The 19,629-nt window shown below is 51.2% G+C and overlaps 1 protein-coding gene across 2 annotated transcripts; it reads right to left on the reverse strand.

Annotated features, from left to right (window-relative positions):
• Nucleotides 1-561: 561 nt before the first annotated feature.
• ICAM2 (intercellular adhesion molecule 2) lies at nucleotides 562-12,923 on the reverse strand. 2 transcript variants are annotated; one of them, XM_053211673.1, is made up of 5 exons: nucleotides 12,769-12,923; nucleotides 5,109-5,213; nucleotides 3,076-3,339; nucleotides 1,559-1,879; nucleotides 562-896 (listed from the first exon to the last, which is right to left on the reverse strand). In XM_053211673.1, exons 2-5 carry the CDS (start codon nucleotides 5,179-5,181, stop codon nucleotides 748-750), a joined length of 807 nt encoding a protein of 268 aa, XP_053067648.1. In that variant the 5' UTR covers nucleotides 5,182-5,213; nucleotides 12,769-12,923; the 3' UTR covers nucleotides 562-747. The 2 variants fall into 2 exon arrangements, with proteins under 2 accessions (XP_053067648.1, XP_014931906.1); XM_015076420.3 differs by lacking the exon at nucleotides 12,769-12,923 and having other exon boundaries at nucleotides 5,109-5,316.
• Nucleotides 12,924-19,629: the final 6,706 nt, after the last annotated feature.

A 19,629-nucleotide genomic window follows, 5' to 3' on the forward strand; every position in this document is an offset into this window, starting at 1 on the left:
TGGCCTGGGACCCAGAGCCCTCCCTCGACCTCCTCCACTCACCCCTCTCGGGGATGGCTAGGGCTGGGGGGGTGTCGATGGCCTAATGATGGAGCAGGTGAGGGGAGGACTGCTTTTGTTGTCCGAGGCTCTCTGAAGGCCCAGAGCGATGGGGGAGAGGCCTGGCTCAAAGGTCCTGGAGCTGAGCCAGTTCCCTTGGGCCCCACCCTCACCCCAGGAAGCTGGTTCTTGTGGCAGAAAGGAGAAGTCAGAGCCCTGTCCCGCTCCCAGTGGGAGTGGCCTGAGGTCCCAGAGGGCCAAGAAGGAAGAGAACGTCTCTCTGCCCCACCCTCCCTCGGGAGAAGTTAGTCACTCAGGGCCCCGTGAGAATGGGTGTCTGGTGCCCGGGCTGGTCAGCAGGCGGGCAGCCCAGGGTCTGGGCTGGCTGGCGCTCTAGAAGGCCCCTGTGAATGAGTGGGCGGAGGGAGACTTAGGAGACATTTGGAGAGAGAAGTCTGGGCCTGGTGGGTACCCTTCCCAGCTGCTGAGTTCTATCCCAGGAGAAGACACTGAGGCCCAGGGTTAAGTCCAGGTATTTATATTTAGACTAGAAGAGGAAATGGTCCCAAAGTCCTCTGCTGCTCCTTAGAGTCCTGCAGCCAGGGCTGGACCACAACCCTGAGGAGCCACGCTGACTTCCAGTGGCTGCCGTGCTGGTGACCGTGCCACTCATGTAGGCTGTGCCCAGTAGGCCCGACTCAGGCCCCTTTAAGCACCTTGTACCCTGTAGGCGCCCATCTGCCTCTGGCGCCAATGCTGGCCGAAGACAAAGCACAGGAGGATAGATGTCACAAACAGGAACAGCAGCACGGACACCACTGTGATGATGACGACCATCTGGTTGTCTGGCATGGGCTCTGGGGAGGCAGGAGGGGGCAGCGGTCTTAGAAGTCTTCCGGTCCCAGGCGCTAGGGCCCCAGAGGTGTGCTTGTCGCCCACCCGGCCCTCCCCCATCTTGCAGTCACCCGTGTTGCAGACGTGAGTGGCTAATGGTGTAATACCTAGGGGAAAGGTGGGCCAGGGTCCAGGCTACCAGCCAGCCCTCTGTGAGACTATGAGGGCAGATGTCCCCCAGCACATGGTTGCTGGATACCATGGCCTGGACAGTGGCATGGTCCAGACCAAGCCCTTCCCTGGCCAGAACTGAGTGAGCTTCTACCAAACTCTGAAGACAGGGAACACCTTGGCCATCAAGGGTCACAGAATGGCAGACCTCCAGGGGATCTTAGGGCCAAATCTCTAAATGTAGACAGGGGCCATGGCCAGAGAGAGGAGGTTGACTTGGTCAAGGTCACACTGGTCACTAATGGTCAAGCAACTAGTTGGGGTCCAAACTGGGCACGTGGAGAGAGCTTCGGGGAAGACAGAGAGCAAGAGGGAACTCCCTGGGATTAAGTGTGGGGTCCCTGGGCGCCTGGCCCCTGAGCTGGCAGAGAACGTGGTGAAGGTTTTTTCCTCCCCTAAGGAACGGGAGATGAATGCTCCCTCCCACCCCCTCCTTCTGGGGACTCTCCCTCACCATAGACCTTGAGCGTCTGGGGCTCTGAGACACCGTGAATGATGTCCCCACCAAGAGACCGCAGGTCCAGGTCTGCCCGGCAGGAGAAGTTGTGGCGGCCGTCTTCCTTATGAGCTGTGGCATTATGTGTGACTGTGGCCTCTTGGGGGGCAAGTGCCATCGTCCTAAAGGTCTTGTTGTGCATGGCCTCCTTGCCACGGAGCAGGGTGAGAGTGAGGGTCTCAAGAGGTGCCACATTGGGCACCCAGCACTCGATGGTGAAGGATCCCCCCACAGCCACCCGAGTGGGCTTCAGCTTCAGCAGCACTTCCTTTGGAGGGTCTGTGGGGAAGAAGGAGCAGGGGGTTCTGGTCAGAATGAGGGTGCTGTCCCAGCAGGCCCCACCCAGCCAGGCCCAGCCCCTGGCACCATAGTGTTATCAGGTCCTTGGCTGGATTTGGGAAAGCGGGCTGGGGCCTGGTCTGCCCTAGAGTGTAAAGAGAGGAAGAAGGAAACACTTCAGGGTGAAGGCCATATTGGGTGGTAGTTTTACCAACATGATATTTTCTGGAATGGTCAAGAATGGAGGTGGTCAGGTGTCTACAAAGAGGAGGTCCAGAAAGTGTACGGCCAACTAGAAATAAAAAATTTGGATCGGTCTCCTCCAGAAATCAAACACAGATTTCCACATTAAACAGCTGGATGATTATATTGGGACTTAGAAGGGAGTGTTCGTTAGATCAGGGCCGCGCGTTGTGGGATCCTCACTTAAGAGGCAGGGACTGGAGTCAGACCTGCCTTGCTTCTCCAGGATCAGATTCATAGCCGCCTCCATCCCTTATCTATTAAACAGGGCCCTCAGTGGTACCCTGGATTCTCTTGTGAACTAGAATACCTTGCCCCAGTCACCCCAGGATAATAGGCTGGATTTAGGACATCTTTCTATTCACTTGATCCACTGATGTTGGTCATGGGAAAGACCCAAGCCACACTCTTGGTGCCGAGATGTGGAGGGAATCCTGGCCTATGGGCAGGTCTCCATGGCCCACATGCAGGTGTGTGTGTGTGTGTGTGTGTGTGTGTGAGATGGTCACACATCTTCCAGGGGCCCCCAGGAATATAAAAGCCCCAGGGGGTGCCTTAACCTTCCCTTCGTGAAGGGCAGGGGCGACTGGAGAGCACGCTGGCCTTTCTTTTGGTGCCCCACTACTCGTCATGGGGTGGGGGGTGTCCACTGCTACCGAGCGGGGAGGAGATTGCGGGCCCTGCCTGGGAAATGACTTTTAGATTTGTGCAGACCTTGCTTAGATTGTCCTCTGAGCAAGCCCCAGACCTGGGGTGCCAGCAGGCTTAAGGAGGCCAGTGAAGGGTGTGAGCAGATTCTGAGCCCAAGGTGGGGGGTCCTGTTCCTTGTCACCCCAGGAGCCCAGGGAGGTGGGAACCATATCTAGTGGCCGGGAGCAGTAACAGAGTAGCTCAGCAGACACGCAGCCGACACAGGCTCAGCCCGCGGGAAGGAGGGTCCGTGTGGCACTCACAGAACACGCTGACGTTGAGACTCTTTAACTTCTGCTTCCTGAAGCAGGTGAAGTAGCAGTAGATGATTGTGTCCTGGGAGACATTGGAGACCAAGTACTGCTTCCACTGAGTTCCACTGGCCACCAGAGTCTTGGTTAGAGTGGTTTCCAGGCCACTGGTGTCAGGCAGGGCACAGCTGGTACTACAGTTGATCAACGTGGACTCTCCGGACTCCACCACCAGCTGCTCTGGATACATGTGTACCTCAAATGTCTCACCAGACCCTGGAAGACCAGAAATACGGGGCAGCAAATGTCTCTGCTGCCCTGCACCATGGAACTGCCCACCACGAGCTGTCTGATCAAGGGACAGGTGCCCAGGAAGAACGTCCAGAGACGGCCCCTCTGCTACTCTCCCCTTGTTCAGGCCTTATTTATTACCTCACCTCTAGACAGAGGTCTCCCTGCTGCCCCAGCTGGTTACTCTTCCTCCAGCCCATCACCTTCAAATTAGTCTTCTCCATCTCCATTCTTCTTACATCTTCCATCACCATGGGGAGGGATCCTATTTGACCTTCAAAGCCCAGCCCAAATGTCCCCTTCTCCATGAAGGCCTCTCAGAACTGGAGGTGGACTGTGTCCTCTTGGCCCCTGTGGCCATGGGTTTAACCCTTTCTCCTTTCTTTTCTTCTGCAAATGCTTTTTGAAAAGCTGTTCTGTGCCAGGTGCCATTCTAGGCTCTGGTGACACGGCAGTGACCAAAGCAGAACAAACCCTGCCCTTGCAGAGCTCACATTATAGTGAAGGAGACAGACGATAATCAGCAAGTGAAATAGCCAGCCTGCCGGGTGGTGACAAGTGCCCAGGAAAGGAGAGAGGGGGTGAGTGGAGCCGTCATTTTAATAGCACAGGCCTCACCAAGACATCCAGCAAAGACCTGGAGGGGGTGGGGGTGAGCTCTACAGCTATCTGGGGAGGGGGAGTTTCCAGCACTAAGACCCCAGGTCAAGGGCATGCTTGGTATGCTTGAGGAATGGCAAGATCGGGATGGCTGGAGCTCAGCAAGAAGGAAGGCAGGGGGAGAGGAGTTTAGAAAGGTAATTGCAAATGATTTATATTCATGCTGACTCTCCCTTAGATGTTCTGGAGCTTCTGGAAGGCAGGGCCCAGATTTTTCAGGTTTCTCTTAGTGCTTAGCACAATGCCCTGTGTATGGCAGGCATTCGGGAAGTATCTGATGCATAAAGATTGAGTCCCCAGTGCTCACCTCCCACTCAGTGATGGCCAGAAGGTCCTTGGTCCCAACCAACTGGGCCTGCCCTGTGCTCCCACAGCGCCAGCAGCATGTCCCCACTGAGCCCTCAGCTGGTGGCATATAATGAAATGACAAGAAAGGAGCTTTGCAGGTAGACAGCGCTGGATTCAAATCCTGAGTTTGCCAGGTACCAGCTGTGTGACCCTGGGCAAGGTGCTTTCTCTCTCTGAACCTGTTTCTTCATCTGTCAAATGGGCTAGTAATCCCCTTCCTGCAGGGTTGTGGTGAAAGCTCAGCGAGATAGTACTTGAAAAGCACCTGGCAGGTTGTCCAAAACAGAGTGCTCAGCACATGGCAGCATTTTCCTTCAAGTCCCCTGACCCCCCCCCGGAAGATGTGTGGGTTTCCCTTCTGTAGGCCGTAGTCAAAAGGCAATGTCCTCTGCTGCCCCCTGCTGTCTCGAAGCCACATCTGAGGAACAGCTGGGGCATTCCCTCACCTTTCCTTGAACCCCAGCAACCCCTTCCACCTCAGGCCCCCGTGCAGCCCACCATCCGGCCTCCATGACCTGCCACAGGCCACGAAGCTGTGTCCAAAAGGCTAGCTTTTCTTTCTTCGCCCCCAGGATCATGGAGAAGCCAGGCTGGCACGGCATCCTGTACCCATGGTGGCTGCCACTGTGTTCAAAGCCTCAGTGACTTCAGGACCAGGACCCCCTCCCACGCCTGAAGCCAGGGGGGCAGGGGCCCACCCTCTGGGCTGGCGTGCGCCAAGTCAGGGACCCCAGGCACCAGCTCACCTGGGCAGCAGAACAGGGCGAGAAGGGCGGCGGGCAGGCCCCAGCAACCGAAAGGGGACATCTTGAGCGGCATCCACAGGCTCACGGTGAACAGCTGAGGGCTGCCTGGAGCGAGATGGTGGGCCCAGGTCAGGGAGTGGCGGCCTGGAGCTGCAGCCCGGAACTCTAGCCTTCTGTGTGCTGGTGACCACATTTCCTCTCATTATCTGAGAGGTTCTCGGGAAGTCACTTGGGAGGCTGGCTCTCAGAGCTCCAGGCCTTCGAGAACACAGGCAGAGGAAGCTGGGTTGTAGCCGATAAGCCGGCATACAACCTGGCCGCCTGCCATGCTGCTGTGCAGGGGGCAGGGCGAGCGACAGCTGCGCGTGTCTGTGAGGGACGTGAGTGTGCATGGGGCTCGGTGCACTGTGGGTGCATAGAGGGCGGTGATGCCTATAAGCCCCAGACCTGGGAACCCCAAATCCCAAGGGCACGTTGTCCAGTTCCCCTCTGCGAAGACAGTATTCAAAGTCAGGCCGGTCCAGGACACGCAGTCTCCCCAGCAAAGTGGGCAGGGAGCCAGACTTCTTTAAGGAGACCTGGGCAGGAACTGGAGGCACTCCAGAGGACCCCCAGCACAGCTACTTAAACCTCAACACCCACCCACTTGCAACCTTGACCTGTCCTGACTCAGCCGATAGGGACAATTTGAGGGAAGTGCTCCCACAACCGTCCCCAGCAGCCCAGACACAGAGGTAATGGGGGTCAGTCTGGCTGTAGCCCAAACCCCAGCCTCTATTTCCAGGGCCGGGTTTATTGTGTCTCCCCCAGCCTTTCCAGGCAGGGAGCCTTGGTCTGGGGATGGGGGGCTCAGGGCCTGAGGCACTGCCGTGCATTTCTAGGGAGGCCTTATCACCTACTGGGGGAATCTCCAGAAGCAGGAGTCCCCGGGGCCAGCAGAGCCTAGGAGAGGCAGGAGAGGAGCAGGTCTCCTTGCTTTATCAGGAGCGCCCCAGCGTTTTCAGGGCTCAGGCCAAACTCCATTCCTGGGTTGCGAGTGTGAAGTCGTGCCTTTCTCTTTGGCTGCTGAGGTCAAAGGCTGTCACCACCACGTGTGGTGGGCAAGTGCCGCTTGTCAGCCTGGACCTGGGCACGTCCCTGGACAGCACTGCTTCGGAGTGATGCCGAGAGAAGATGCAGAAAAGAGCAAGCCGTGACCCCAGCCCGGGATCTGGTCCGTGCGGCTGCAGGAAACACTCCCCCGAACCCTCGGGGAGGCTGAGGGTGCGGCCCTGGGGCTCAGACAGCGGGCGCTGCTGTGCGGAGACTCTGTGGTCTCCACCGGGTCAGAAGAATGATGATGATGAGAGCAATAACGACAAAAATAATAACAAAAGTAATCCAATAGTGAGCGTTTACTGACTGCTGATCAGCACCATCATAAGGGCTCTACAAACATTAACTAATCAATCCCCCAATTCCACGAGGCAGGTACTATTACTGTCCCCATCTTAGCGATGGGGAAACTGAGGCAGAGAGTGATTAACTGACGTGGCCAACGTCACATACCTAGGGGAGTGCGAAGTCTATATGAGTGAAAGGAGCTGTGGTGATGCCAAAGCCCACAGGGCAGGGGCAAGAGAAGGATGCTTAGACACTTCATCCCCAGGAGACCCTTGGGAGGGGAATGCAAGACAGCAGGATGCCAGAGGACATTTCTGGGGTCTTCTTTGCCATGCCAGGCTGGGGGAGGAGGGTGGCTCATGCCCAGGGAGCTCCAGACAGCTTCTGGAAGGGTCTGTGGCTGTGAATCCCAACCACACATGCTGCTGGGCCAGCCTGACTCTATCCCCACAGGGGTGAAGCTCCTGGGGCCCATAGGTTCTGCTCTAAGCCTGTCAGCCCCTGTTCCCACCTACCACTTCCTCTTTGCTCGCTCTCTCTCTTGCCCTGGGCAGGCCCTCCTTGCCTGGGTCACACCAGGCCCACGAACATGGCCGTGTTAGACGTGTATTGTCTCTGATAGCTTACACATCAACTTTCTTTCCCTCCCCACTGGCCTCCCACCCACGGGGGCTGAAGCTGAATGTCACATACTGCTGTTCTACCGCAGACAGGCCTGGCAAACGGTTGATGGTGGATGGACGGATGAGTAAATGAATGGAAGAAATAGTTTGTCTTCGTGTACAACCCAGGCAAGATTGGATGGGGGTCTGACAGCTCTGCCGACCCCGAGGCCACGGAGCTGGGCTGAACACATAACAAGGCCAACCAGGGCCCCTTACTCCCCAAAGATGGGCACTCAGAGTTAGGCCTGGGCGGTGTTTTTCCCGGGACTCTGAACCAGAACTGGTGGAAACGAGCCCTTCCCTTTCTGATCCTAACAGTACGCACCCAAGAGCCAGCGGCCGTCTGTGCTTATGCCCTGGCAAGTGAAGAAGCTGGTAGAAAGGAACTCCACTCAGCAGTGGAGGGAAAGTGACCCAGAATTGTCCCAGGTCACATGCTGGCTGTGGGGTGGACTCTGGCAGGAAGTGAGTTGGGTTGAAGGCTCACGATGATTCTGTGTGGCAAAAATGAAAAAGCTTTTCAGGCCCTTCAATCCTGCCCATTGGAGTCCAGGGCTGGCTACGGGTCCTTGCACAGGGAGTTATTTTGAGCCCTGTTCTGCCTCACAGAACTTTCCGGACAGAATGGGAGGGTGGGGTGGGAGGGAGGGTGCTCTACTTGCATGAGGCCTGGAGGTCTTCTGGGAGAGAGAATAAAGTGGTTTCGGGGGCCTGATGATCAGACCCTAGAAGGCCATGATGGATGCTTTCAAACAAAGAAGGAAGACCAAAGCTTCCTGATGCCAAGAAGTTGCCCATGGACAAAAGGAAACCGACCATGATGTAGATGAGAGAAGAAATTCCGGTGTTCCGTCTCGAAACACTGTTCCACCACCAAATACTCCCTGGCTTATTCTTTAGGGTCTCTGAGTTCTCCAATGAAGGGGACAATGAAGCTGGAAGAGTTAAGATGCTCCAGAAGATTCAAGAGGATTGGAGGGGAGGGGAGGTTGGAGCGTTAGTTTGGGAAGTGAACTCATCTCTCCACAGGGCTTTGGAAGGCTTCTGTCTTGACTGGGTCTTAATCCAGTGACTTCTCCTGTGTTCCCAGCAAAACGGTCTTTCAAGAACCAAGGTGAGATAAAGACACGATAAACAAAGCCTGAAAGAGTTTACCCCCAAGATACTCCACTAGAGGAACTTTTAAAGATGTGCGTCCAGAAGAAGGAAAAATGATTGCAGGACCGTTTTCTATGCAAGAAGGAAGCATGGGAAAACAAAAGTGTAAATGAATATGTAACTCCAGACAACCACTGTCTGCAGTAACAATATTTATAGTATTTGAGAAGTCTTAAAATGTTCAAAAGTAAAATACCGGGCAATAATATTTAAAAGAGGATTATGGTTCAAGCTTTCTAAACTCTGTGTTGTTTAGGAGGGAGGATATACTTTAAGTTATAGAAGCAGGGTAAAGTTGTAAGAAAAACCAACAGAGATAGGGTATTTAAGTTCGAAACCACTAGAGAAGCTTAAAACGGCATGAAAACAACCTTTAATCAAAAGAATTAAAGGAGAAAAACATGGAAAAAGAGGGGCAAGTATAAATTTTTAAAAAGATGGTATTCCAAAGTCCAAATTTATAATAATCACAATAAAGATGAAACATTTAATGATAGTTGAATAAACTGTCAGATCGATTTTTTTTTTTTTTAATCCTTGCTATGTGGTGGTGTCAGAAGAATTTGGTGGTCTCAGTCGGAAGAGCATGTGACTCTTGATCTCAGGGTCATGAGTTCGAGCCCCGCGTCAGGCTGACAGCTCGGAGCCTGGAGCCTGCTTCGGATTCTGTGTCTCCCTCGCTCTCTGCCCCTCCCCCCGCTCATGTTCTGTCTCTCTCTCTGTGTCAAAAATAAATAAACATTAAAAAAAATCAAAAAATAAAAATAAAATCTTAAAAAAAATGTTTTTTTCAAGTCCTTGCCCTGTGTTAATCTATTCCTGGCTGGTGTCTGGACTGAATGCAAGGACAAAGCCTTGTATTCATAAATCAGGCACAACACAAGGGCCGGGAAGAGGAATAGTTCATGGACCTGTTATCTCGACAAATCTGCAAACTTTGAATGTGATTCAGGGCCATGCCCTTGGAAACGAGATTTGATGTGACTAGCACACAGCCATGACCTGGGTCATGATTCCCTCTGATGTCCTGCAGACATGTTGTCCTGCACACACAGCTCAGTTCTGAGTCATTTTAGCTTCTGGACAGCTTACAGGCAGAGGGTGCCTGTGCATCTGTCAGATGTAGGTCAGAGGTGTTGGACTGAGAAAATGGATAAGGCAGGCACAGCAACCCTGATAACACGAAGCAGAAAGGGAGGGACTTTCCAAGTTGGAAAGAGGGTTCGGAAGACAATAACCACTTCTGCCCTCCCCTGCTTAGATTTCTGGTGATACACCCTGTCACAGGGGTACTTCCCTCTGGTTTTCTCTCAGCAAAACTTGACGTCTGATTACTAAGAGAAGGGAGAAGAAGAGGGAAACTGACATTTCGTTGACCTGTATTCCCTGCTAGGGACTGAGCTGAGGTGTTAATACGTTGTTTTATTTAATTATCATACCAGATCCATACAAATAAGGAACCATTCTGATGATGCATTTGAGAAAGCAGGGGCTTGGGTGGATTAATAATGTGCCCAGCTCACAGAAGTACGCGGTGATAGAGCAAGAGGAAAACTGAGGAAAGATCAGTGGTTGCCAGGGGTAGGGGAGGAGGGACGGGTGAAGAGGCAGACAACAGAGGATTTTTAGAGCATTGGAACTACTCTGTGTGAACTATGATACGGACACGTGCCATGATACGTTTGTCTAAACCCATGATGGGGCGCCTGGGTGGCTCAGTCTGTAAGTGTCTGACTTCAGCTCAGGTCATGATCTCGCAGTTCGTGAGTTCGAGCCCCACTCGAACTGTGCTGACAGCTGGGAGCCTGGAGCCTGCTTCAGATTCTGTGTTTTCCTCTCTCTCTGCCGCTCGCTTGCAATCTGTCTGTCTGTCTCTCTCTCTCAAAGATAAACATTTAAAAAAATGTAAACCCATGAATGCACAATGACACGTCCATGCAGGTTCACTGAATGTAACAGATGTACCAGTCCGGTGGGGGAGGTTGACAACAGGGCAGACTGTGCACGTGTGGGGGCGGTTTTGTTTTGCTGTGAAGATAAAGCTACTCTAAAACAAAACAAAACAAAAACACAAAAACAAAAACAAAAAAGCCGATTTTTAAAAATAGCTCAAACGCACTACCTCAGAAGAGAAACTTCCGGGTTAGGGTTCTTGCCAGCTTGTTGAAAAGGCAGGTTTTAAAACTCCACTCTTATTCAGCAGGGTTTAATGGAAGCCATGGACTCAGTTATTCCTAAATTCTCATCTCAGATTAGATTTTTAGAACATGAAAACACAAACCCCACTTCTCTGTTGTTTATGAGTCACACCTTAGGCGTTAAGAGTATGGAATGGTTGCAAAGTCAGAGAATGGGGAAAAATATACGTGGCAAACACTACCCACAAGAAAAATGGGACATTTCTGTTCATAGTAGAGAAAGAGAACTTCTACAACAAAAATGTTTATTAGGGATAGCGTTAGGATACGCCTGCTCAATGTTTCCCAGAAGTGGGAGAGAACTTCCCTAAGATGCAGCCCTCAAGCAGTGAAGGATAGGAGCTGGTGGATATGAAGAGCTCCAGTGTCTTCCTTTTCCTTGGGCAATTCTGGGAAGCATCTAGCAGGCTTATCAGAGGTCCCAACAGTCAAGCTCCCGTGGCCTACAGCCGTGACATCAGTCAAGCTCCTGTAATTGGCTTTTCTTCCTTCCTTTCTCAGTCACCCTGCCCTCCTTTCTGGAATCACCTCTCTAATAACCTACCTGAACCCAAGTCTTTGTTCCAGGCTCTGCTTTTAAAGGAGCTCAAACTAAACACTCAGGGTGCCTGAGTGGCTCAGTTGGTCAAGTGTCTGACCCTTGATTTTGGCTCAGGTCATGATCCCAGGGTTGTGGGATTGAGCCCTGCGTCAGGGGGCTCAATGTGGAGCCTGCTTAAGATTCTCTCTCTCTCTCTCTCTCTCTCTCTCTCTCTCTCTCTCTCTCCCTTTGCTCCTCTCCCCCTCTCACATGCTCTCTAAAATAAAATAAAATAATAATAAAGGAGCTCAAACTAAAAATTTACACTAACGGATTTAAGAAGAAAAACACATGATCATCTCAACAGATCCAGGGGGGAAAAAATGATGAGATTCAGTACACTTTCATGAAAAAGACCTTAGCAGATTAGAAGGAAATTTTCTTAACCTCATAAAGAGAACTTACAAAAAGCCTATGTATATATTATTTTTAATAAGTAAATCTTAGGAGTATTTCCTTTATATTTTTTTAAAGTTTATTTTGAGACAGAGAGCAAGAGAGAGCAGGAGAGGGGCAAAGAGAGGGACAGACAGGATCCCAAGCAGGCTTTACGCTATCAGTGAGGAGCCTGATGTGGGGCTCAAACTCATGAACCGTGAGATCATGACCTGAGCCGAGATCAAGGGTTGGATGCTTAACTGAGCCCCCAGGTGCCCCAGGAACATTTCCTTTAAAAGCAGGAACCAAACGAGGATGCCTACTGTCTCTGTTGGTATTTAGCAGCACCAGAGGTCCTGGACAGAGCAGTAAGGCCAGAAAAAGAAATTAAAGTCCTAAAGATGAAAAAAAAAAAAGAACAAAACTGTCAGTATTTTCATATGATATGGTAGCCTGGGTAGTAAATCCAAAAGAATGATCAGAAAAGTGATTCAAAATAAGAAGGGATTGGGGTCTCTGGGTGGCTCAGTTGGTTAAGTGCCCGACTCTTGATTTCGGCTCAGGTCATGATCTCACAGTCCGTAGGTTCAAGCCCAGAGTTGGGCTCTGTTCTGACGGCACTGAGCTTACTTGGGATTCTCTCTCTTTCCCATTCTCTCTGCTCCTCCCCTATTCTCTCTCTCTCAAAAATAAATAAATAAACATTAAAAAAATAATAAGGGATTTTAGCAAGGCAACTAGCTATCAGGTCAATGTCCAAAAATAAGTTGCTTTTATGTGTATCAGTAACGTACAAAAGTAGAATTAAAAAACCACATCATTTATAGTAGCAGAAAAAGAGGAGTAAACTAGCAAAATATGTATAAGACCTACAGTAAGAAGTTACAAAAGAGATTCATCATGAACCCCAGATGCAATCCCCGGAGGAAGGGGACCATCCCTTTCTCCATGCATCAGCTCCGAGCACAGTGCCCTTGGCTAGAGCCATACCCACGTGGTCAAAAAGGCAGCCCCCTGCTTCTAAATCGGCCAAGCGATGACAGAGCAGGAAAGAGGAGGACAATAATAGGAAACGGGCACAGAAGCAGGGTCCGTAAACTCTTGAACTCAGAGACCGCAAGGGGAGCTTCCCCCGCAGGGAACATCGGCCCAGAAGGAACTCTGGGGACCCGGGAGGGCGCCGGGGTAGGCCTTCCCCTCAGTCCAGGGGAATCAGGCCAGAGAGGGGAGGGGACTACAAGTCAGGCCTGGACCCTCCGACCCGGGCTCCGAGGAGGGAAGGAGAAGCGTGACGTTACCTGTCCTCTGCTAAACGGAGGAATGTTCCAGGAAAGTAGGGCGGCCTGGGGTCTGGAGCCTGGAGACGTGAGAGAGGCCGAGGTGCTCAGGGCCTGTGGTTCTGCCTCTGTGAATTCAGACCTCCCCTTCCCGCGGCACTCACGAGTCACGTGCTTCCTGTGATGGGTTCCCACCTCACAGTTACCTCCTGTCGGCCCGCTCCCTCTTCTTCTTTTTTTGTTTTTGTTTTCAATTTTGTTAATGTTTTATTTAAGATTGAGCGCGAGTGGGGGAGGGGCAGAGAGAGGGAGGGAGATCCGGAATCCGAAGCAGGCTGCAGGCTCCAGGCTCTGCGATGTCAGCGCAGAGCCCCAATGCGGGGCTCGAACCAGCGAACTGTGCGATCATGACCCAAGCTGAAGTCGGAGGCTTAACTGACTGAGCCGCCCAGGCGCCCCTCCCTCTTCTTTTAAATGGTGACAACACTTACGCGCCAGAAGATTTACCGCGGTCACTATTTTAGCAGACAGTTCTGTGGCGTTCAGTACATTCACATTGTTGTGCGGCCATCGCCAACATCCATCCATTTCCGGAACTTTATCATCTTCCCAAACGGAAACCCTGTCCCATGAACCACTAACTTCACCACCCTACCCCCGCGTCCCCCCAACCAGGCTCTGGCAACCACCGTTCTACTTTCTGTCCGTACAAATTCGATTATTCTAGGAACCGCATATGAATAGGATTGTACAGTATTTGTCCTTTGGTCACGGGGTTACTTCACTTAGCGTGACGTCCTCGAGGTTCATCCATGTCGTGGCATGTGTCAGAATTCACTTCCTTTTAGAATTCTTTTTAATGTTTATTTACTTTTTGAGAGAGCGAGACAGAGACAGAGTGTGAGCAGGGGAGGAGCAGACAGAGAGAGAGAGGGAGACACAGAATCGGAAGCAGGCTCCGGGCTCCGAGCTGTCAGCCCAGAGCCCGACGCGGGGCTCGAACTCACGAACCGTGGGATCATGACCTGAGCTGAAGTCGGATGCATACCGACTGAGCCACCCAGGTTGAGCAACACTGCAGGTAGACACCACATTTTGTTTATCCATCCATTGGTTGATGGACACTTGGGTCCCTCCACCTTCTGGCTATTGTGAATAACGCTGCTATGAACGTGGGCACAAATATGTCCCTGAGTCCCTGCTTTCAGCTCTTTGAGGTGAATGCGGTATTACTAGATCACGGGATAGTTCTATGTGTAATTTTTTGAGGAACTGCCATACCGTTTCGCCCTAGTCTCTCTTTTGATGTGCAGTTTCTGCACTACTGGGGGCCTTTGTCGAGTAGACAGTTCCAGGATGAGCCATCTATTGTCCCCCCGCATGAGGCTACTTAATGCCACAGAGGTGGCATTCCCTGTACCTGACATGCCCTGCCACGAGAAACTTCTATTTGTGACTAAGAACCATTGCTTTCTCAGATCTTGTCACACCTGCCACGTTGCCTAGCAATTTAAAAAAACCTACCCTAGCAGAGTGGTTTTCTTCCAGTAGGTAGAAAATATCAAAGCCAGGTGCAGAGGTGGGGGCTGGGCAGCCAGCGAGGCTCACCCACGAGCAGGGGATCTTGCAACCACAGGCCAGCCCCACAGCACACCATTTAAATTCCTCGCTTAGCGAAGTCACAAATCAGATCATGTGAGAGGCCACAGGACAGTCAAGGGCATGAGTGCTGAGGGTCTGCTGGGCTCTGGAACAATCTGTCTTGGTACTTTTATGCCTCAGTGTCTTCACAAAAGTTCTTTTTGGAAACTTCCTGTCATATATGCTGACAAAACAAAGCCAATGTAGAATGTTGGGTGGGAGGGCATCAGGGCCCAAGTGGGAGGAGCTCATGTGACTTGAAAGTTTTGATGGCATCTGTTATAGACATAAATTGGGATGCATATCCCACTTGTAATTTCCCCAGGAGTTACGTCTGGACTTGGCCCTTTTTGCGGGGAACGCCTCCTTTCCCTACTTCAGAAGGTTTTCTAGGGAGCTTCTGTCCTCCGACTCAACCCCACTTTCCTGCCAAATGACTTGTCCAAGGTTGGCATCATGGTACCCCAACTTCAGGTCTTACCCTGAGTTTTGTTTTGTTTGATGGGATTGTTGTTTAGCAGGTTGAAGAAAGAGCCTTTTCCTGCCTGGTTGCAGAAGTTGGAGGACAGATGTTGCCTGAGGTTATCACACCATTCACAGGACAGAAGGGATCTGTAGAAGGCGAGGAAGTCAAAATGTACAGAGAAGAGGTGAAAACATTCCGATGATGTTCTAGTCCCTGGTTCCAGCCATTCCTGAAGACTGTTCCTGAAGGTTGGTTTCCACGGGCCTATCCTGTTGCCATTTTTGCTTAAACCAGTTTCAGCTGGTTTCTGCCTTGTGCAACCAGAGACCATAGTAAGAAACCATGAATCGTGCCAGAGAACCTGATCAGTCAACCAAGGAATGTTCCAGAATAAAATTGCACATTGTTTGGACTGGCCCCAGCAGCCAGTGGCTTAATATGGTGCTGGGTCTTCACAAGAGGATGGGGGAAAAGGCATCAATATTTGAGAACATCTCCACATGTATTTTGGTTCAAGCTTTAGGAAGTAACACAGCATTTTGGCAATTGCGTTCGTAATTCTCAGTAAGAGCCAAATTGCATAGTACTGAAGAAAGTAGAAGTGTGTAAGCAGTTCACTGTAGATTGCTTTGCCTCACATACTGTTCCTTCATAATTCAGACTTGCTCTCTTTTGTCAGAGGCAGCATCTTGCTGCATCAGGGCACGCCATGGGCCACGGGAACACGTGAGTTGTCTGAGAAAGGTATGTGAGGCTTGTCGCTGGAGCCCCTCCAGGACCCCTCGTGCCTCATGAGACATCAGGCCCCAGAATCATTAATCAGAGCCAGGACTGTGATAACTTGAAGTGGGGGGCGGGGGAGGCTGGCTAGACCTCCCTGCTGGCTGAGTGCGACCTTGTAGACCCAAACTTGTTTTCAGAGGGGGCACAATGAGAGAAGGGGCTCAGGAAACAGGATTGAGCCCCGGCATTTACAGTGGATCTCATCGACCCGTTCTCCTGTCAGGGTGTCTAGACCTGGTCCCCAATGCTGTTTCTGACTCTCCTAAAATATAGTTAAATTGGAATTTCAGATAAATTATTTTTAGCATGTGTCCCTCGCTGCATATCGCAATAGTTGCATATTCTCTCTCTCTGTGTGTGTGTGTGTGTGTGTGTGTGTGTGTGTATGTTGTGGTTTTTTTAGGCTCTCCAGGTAATTCCAGCATGCACAATGCTGAGGACCAGCACACGGGGTGGAAAAACAGAAATGTGAGTGAGAAGTCCAGAAGTAATCGGGAGGAGACGCACGAAGGCATGGTCTAATTTGGTGCGTTTGGGAAGGCAGGGGTCAGCTGTGGGCACAGAGCACAGAAAATGCATGAAGAGGCAGCAAAGTCATCCGCAAATCCCCAAGAGTGAGCTCAGGAAGGGGAAGGCCAAAGCAATCCGTCTTCAGAAGGAAGGGTGTCATCTATTCTATTGCAAACAGTATCATACTCCTGGATGCCCAGCTTGACTGAAGCCTGGCTGTAAAGCCCCAAAAGCCATCTCCAATAGAACTGTCTATGCAGCTTTTACCCCTAGAGGTGCTGGGTTCACCCCAGAACTGTCCAATTATAACCCTGTGTGCCTGCTTTGTTTTTTATTTTTAAAAAATGCTTTATTTATTTTTGAGAGAGAGAGACAGAGAGAGACAGAGTGCAAGTGGGGGAGGGCCAGAGAGAACGGGAGACACAGTCCAAAGCAGGCTCCAGGCTCCAAGCTGTCAGCACAGAGCCCGATGTGGGGTTTGAACCCACAAACCATGAGATCATGACCTGAGCCAAAGTCAGATGCTTAACTGACTGAACCACCCAGGCTCTCCCTATGTGCCCACTTAAAAAGCTGCACAGATCATTTGGGTCCATCTCTGACCAGCAGTCCTCCAACTCCTGTTTCTGCTCCCCACCATTTTGATCACATCTCATGTCTATTTCCTTCCCTTCTCTGCTAGGTTTCTGGTGTCTTCCTCTTTGAGCCACCAAGAGCAGGCTCAGTCAATGCTTATTGGATTTAATTAAGCATAGGGACTTGGTTTTAGGAGACATGAGTTTTACAGCAAGTGCCCTCAAATTTGGCATGCATTAGCATGGAGAACCCCAGCCCCAGAGTTGCTGTTTTAGCAGGTCTGGCATGAGGCCTGAGAATTTGTATCCCTAAAAGTTCCCAGGTGATGCTGATGCTTCTGGTCCTAAGACGGTGCTGCTTTAGCAAGAATGGGAAAGTGCTCTCGGTTTAAATAAAGTACAAGTAGAAACCAGAGGTTCAGAGTAGAAATGCTGACCAGGTCCTTGGAAGGCTGGTGCTTCACAGACTCATTGGCCTACAGGCTGAATGACAGAGACTGTGGGGTCAGTCTGGTGGAGTGGAGTTAAAAGAACCTGTGTTTGAATCTCTGCACAGCTCCTTGCCGGCTGTGTGACCTTGGGCAAGCTGCTTAACCTCTCTGAGCTTCTGTTTGCTCATCTGTAACATGCAGAAAACCCAAACAGACTACGTTTCTGCTGTGCTTACTCCGTATGGATGTGGAGTTGAGTAGTTGGTGGGTGGTAGCTGAACAGGCATCCAGCAGCAGCAGCAGCAGCAGCAGCAAGAGACCACGCAAAGATTATTCCAGGCAATTGGGATCCCACATTTAAGCTCCAGGGCCCTCTCGCCCACCTTAGAGCCCCCTCAGAGGGCTTCTGGAAGGAATAAATCCAATGATTTGTAAAACATTGGCTCAGAGCCTGGTACATGATAAGTACCTGACCAAGTTTATGATAGTTGTTACAACTGGTGCCCGGACGTGCACCTGTCTGTGTCCTTGTGCTCAAGAATGCCTTAGTACACATCTTGACTACTGCACAGATCCACAGAATGTCAGACGCCAAGATCACCTCCATACACGGAGGGACCCGTACATGGTACGTTACATGCTCATCCTCGAGTGAGAAAAGCTTGTGAATGTGCATTATTTCGAAAACTACTGGCTCTCGAAGGACTTTTGTTTACAACACCAGGTCCTTTGGCCTTGTGTTTGGATTCAGGTCTCATCTCCTATGGAGCAGCCTGGCCGAGTTGGCAGGAGGAGCAGTAGCCACGCCCAGGTCAGGGGTGGACCTGAACGCTGCCACCGAGGGAGTAGGAAGAGAGGCTGCACTCGGGCGCCATCTAGAGGCTGACAGGAGTCCTGCTCAGTCTGAAAGGCCCGACAGTTGAGTTCTCCAAGTGTTGTGGCAGTGCTAGATCCCATTTCTTTGCAACCACAAGGAGTTTGGAAATGGGCTGGGATCCTGAGAGGCTGTTTTTAAGGAAGGTGATCTATACAGAGGCAGTGAATGTACCCATAAACACCCAACAGCCAACGAGCTGAGGGAGGGAGAGCTGGGAGGGTCTTTACAGAAGGGAGGTTGCCTTTTCTCCGGAAAACATGGATGTCAGGGGAGCCACTAGCTGTCTTTTCCTTCCTTTAACCTTCCCTGCAAGGGAGAGAATAAACTGAGATGCTTTACTAGGAACCCAGTTGGGAAAAGGAACGGCTTCCTTAGGACAGACACCAAAGGCAGCTCCTTGAGAGCTCCTTAGCTTGTTGGAAGAACAAAGGCAAAAAATCCAAGAAGAGATCTATGTGGTAATTTTTTGGATTATTTTACCATGAGACTATTCTCTTTTGGGACCTGAATGTTAGACTGAGAGATATTTAGGGGCACCTGGGTGACTCAGTCCGTTAAGTGTCCGACTTTAGCTCGGGTCATGATCTCACAGTTCATGAGTTGGAGCCTCGCATGGGGCTCTCTGCTGTCGGCACAGAGCCCACTTTGGATCTTCTGTCCCCCTCTCTGCCCCTCTCCTGCTCGCATTCTCTCTCTCTCTCTCTCTCTCTCTCTCTCTCTCTCTCTCTCTCAAAAAAAGAGATTTTTGAATATGGTTAAAGATTATTTTTTAGAAATTGGATACTACCAGGTCTTTGTATTTTTGAAATGGTTCAAATTTGCATATTCTGTAAATGAGACCTGCTGCAGGGTCAGGGCCCAGCGGCAGGGATAGGACCTCATGGGGCTAGCACTGGGGCTTGAATCTGTCTTCCCTGTTCCCCCGCAGCTGCGCAGGCTCTCCAACCACAAGGAGGCCACACAGCCAGTAAGGTTCTGTTGCAACAACAGAGAGTTGCCTCAGTTCCTCTGTTGGTGTGTAAAAGGGCCTCAGAAGCTGACAAAGTCAAGGCCCCACCACCTCCCGGGGGCCCCAAGTCACTTCTGGCTTCTGAGCAACTTTCCAACTTTGTGTCCATTCAGATCACAACCTGAAGGAGCATTTCCCACCCACTTGTATAGTCCTGGGTCTTGTCAGTCTAAAGTATACCATGCTTGGCCCCCACCAGCCCTGAGCTTTCACCCATATTCAGGTTAGTGCTTCCCTTGGCTCAAACCTCCCATATGCCCTCTGAAACCTGTTTTACTGGAGAGAAATTGGCCCATATCCCTCACATCTTCCCAGACCCTCCAATTCCTTGCCCTGGCTGGAGCCTGGCCCTCCTCTGACCATGCCTCTTTTCCCCCATTGCTCCTGAGTGGAGACTTCCTGTATCTCTGAGCTGGGTGGGCGTCGGGTATTAGCGGATTCCTCATGGCTTCAGTGTTTTGAAAGCAAACCCACCCTCATGTGCTGTGCCCTCCCTCCCTCGCGGCCCATGCCAACTCCGCATCTCAGAGAAGGCCATTGCCCAATCTGGGATTCCTAGAGGACTTTGGCTCTGTTTTCCTACCTCCCCC

The sequence above is a fragment of the Acinonyx jubatus genome, chromosome E1 (assembly GCF_027475565.1).
Source record: "Acinonyx jubatus isolate Ajub_Pintada_27869175 chromosome E1, VMU_Ajub_asm_v1.0, whole genome shotgun sequence".
NCBI classification, from domain to species: domain Eukaryota; kingdom Metazoa; phylum Chordata; class Mammalia; order Carnivora; family Felidae; genus Acinonyx; species Acinonyx jubatus.

Excerpts from the sequence above, each read along its gene's own strand:
- ICAM2 (XM_015076420.3), bottom strand. The coding sequence starts at position 5,301 with ATGTGGTCACCAGCACACAGAAGGCTAGAGTTCCGGGCTGCAGCTCCA. Across the intron at positions 3,340-5,108 it reads CGCCCTGTTCTGCTGCCCAG|GGTCTGGTGAGACATTTGAG; the intron begins GTGAGCTGGTGC and ends CTGGTCTTCCAG. Across the intron at positions 1,880-3,075 it reads TCTCAACGTCAGCGTGTTCT|ACCCTCCAAAGGAAGTGCTG; the intron begins GTGAGTGCCACA and ends TCTTCCCCACAG.